We start from the raw sequence: 2351 nt of genomic DNA on the forward strand, positions 1-2351 counted from the left end.
CAATATTTTGAAAATAAATTATCAATAAAATGACTGCTTTAAATCCAGGCCAGCACAGAAAATTTTCAACAGGAAATTCAGATCATCTTTACCCACAAACCGAGGGCAAGAAAACTACAAACCAGAAGGTTTTGGTTACTGAAATTCTCTAATCAGGTCCCAGAGATTTTCCTCTGTCACCCCTCAGGATATCAAGAGTTAAAGGCATTAACTTTTAAAATTTCACCTTTTCTGATGATTTTTGGTCTTCCTTTTCTTTTCCTCTTGCTTGCTGTCAGTGAAGTCTCACAGTAGTTGCTATTGTTGGACTCAGCCTCCGAGTCTGTGTCAGAGGAGCGACGGAAGCTGGAACAGGGGCCGGCTTTGGAATTCCCTGCAATCCTGGTTGGCACCAAGTTCTCCGAGGGGAAACTTTTCCACTCCTCCCTGGTTTCTGTCTCAGATTCTGCTGAGTCCTCTAAATCACTCAGGACTTTTGCTTTTTTCCCAGCAGCACCGAGCTGTTTGCCAGCTGCTCTCCTGCCATCCCACCCGTCCACCTCGGAATCCGCCTCGTCCTCAGAGTCGCTCCCTGCGGGTTTCTCGTGTGCAGGCGTGGATTGGTCACAGATCCTGGGACTGTTCCCCCCCTCGGAATTATGGCTTTTGGAGTCCTCCTCTGAGGAGTCTGGGCTGGAATTCTTCCCTTTGGGGGACAAGGGATGGGCCGAGCCCCGGAAGTGTTTGTGGCCGTTGCTCTGCCAGGTGTTCTGGCACGGCCGCGCGTCCGGCTCGGAATCCGAACTCCCGTTTTCGGATTCGCTCACGAATTTCCTCCGTGGAGCAGATGAACCAGGCTGAGAAAGGGTTTTCCTCTTGGTGAGCTGCTCTTCTAATTCTTTCTCGCTCTCTGACTTCAAGCCCGTGTCATCCTCGGATCTCTCCAGCAGCATCCTGCGGGCGGCGGCCGAGGCGTTGCGGTGGGGCAGCTTCCTGTTCCTGCAGCCAATTCCGATGCTTTCCGAGCTGGAAACCTCCTCCTCCACGTCACTCATCAGCCTCAGTTTATTGGCAGCCAGAGCAGCGCTTCTTCGGGGGGTTTTCCTGTGCCTGCCCGTGCTGTTGCTGAGGGGCTGGGATGGCAGCACCGAAGCGTTTTGGGAGTTATTTACATACAGCCTTTTCCTGACAGCTTTCCTGGTGTTCCCGTTCTCCTGAAGAACTGTCCCTGCAAAGGAAAAGCAGAGGTTGAAATCTGAAATATCAACACAGCAGCTTCTGAAGTCTGGTCAGATCTGGGACGGGCTCAACACGCAGACATGATGAATGAAAGGCACTCCCGGTCAAGTCGGGTGCTTCTGTTGTCATAAAAAATTACTAATTAAAAAAAAATTACACTTCTTTTTGGGTATAATTTATTTACAGACAGGTGTGGTGTTTGCCAGTGCCACTGCAGGCCCCAGGCCATACCTGGGTGCTGTCTCTGAGCAGCTCTGTTGCGGGTCATCCTGGGGCTGCCGCCCTTCCTCCTGCACAGCCCGTTGTGCAGCTGGGGGGACACGCTGGCCTCACAACATTCCTTGCTGTCTTCTGAGCTGCTCGTGGAGGGTGAAGAGGAAGAGGAAGTCGATAAAGACACCGCTGAACCTTCACTTTCTGTCAAAAAAAAACCAAACCCAAATAATAGATGTCAATTAGAATTCCAAAGGGCTGTCACTTCCGAGCTGCGTTTTGCCGATCCAGGAAATCTTCAATATTTCCTCACAGTTCTGTCTTAAAATTCCCAACCCCCCCTGAATGTCTTCCAGGTAGCTCTGCAAAATATCCCACTCCATATTCCTGCAGTGCCAGGAAGCTTCTTCAGCCTGCTCTCAACAGCTCTTTTCAAGCAACAGATTTGAAAGCAAAGCTTGTTAAAAAAAAACAAAAACACCACCACCAAACATATTCTGACAGAGCTCACCAGGACTTGCATTCTTGGAAAGAAGCTGAATTTTTGTCAAGGTGAGGTGTAAGGAAAGGAGGGAAAGACAAGAAGGTTTTTATGTCTGGTGGAACTGCAGTAATTTTCTGATTTTGGATGCCAGTTTTCATGTTTATATATATATATATATATAGGCATAAAACCTGTATCTTAGATGGTATAATTTATCAAAGATACTATGGAAATAGTCTCTCTCCACCTTTCCTGGAGCTCCTTCAGGCCCTGCAAGGCCACACTCAGGTCCCCCCAAAGCTTCTCTTGTCCAGCTGAACAATCCCAGCTGTGCCAGCCTTTCCTCCCAGCAGAGCTGCTCCAGCCCTGGGATCCTCTTGGTGCCTCCTCTGGGCTCTCTCCAGCAGCTCCATGTGCTCCCTGTGCTGTTCCCAGG

General features: G+C 49.5%; 1 protein-coding gene across 1 annotated transcript in view; it reads right to left on the reverse strand.

Moving 5' to 3' along the window:
- BRWD1 (bromodomain and WD repeat domain containing 1) overlaps positions 1-2351 on the reverse strand; it is a 40229-nt gene that overhangs the window by 5193 nt on the left and 32685 nt on the right. The window contains exons 42-43 of the mRNA XM_027909272.1: positions 1450-1528; positions 269-1264 (exon numbers count right to left, since the gene is read on the reverse strand). Of these exons, the coding sequence (XP_027765073.1) occupies positions 269-1264; positions 1450-1528 (1075 nt within the window). The remainder of the gene's footprint in view (positions 1-268; positions 1265-1449; positions 1529-2351) is intronic.

Source organism: Empidonax traillii, unplaced genomic scaffold (genome assembly GCF_003031625.1).
Source record: "Empidonax traillii isolate 1590-97213 ecotype Southwest subspecies unplaced genomic scaffold, ASM303162v1 scaffold2026:size82458, whole genome shotgun sequence".
Classification (NCBI taxonomy): domain Eukaryota; kingdom Metazoa; phylum Chordata; class Aves; order Passeriformes; family Tyrannidae; genus Empidonax; species Empidonax traillii.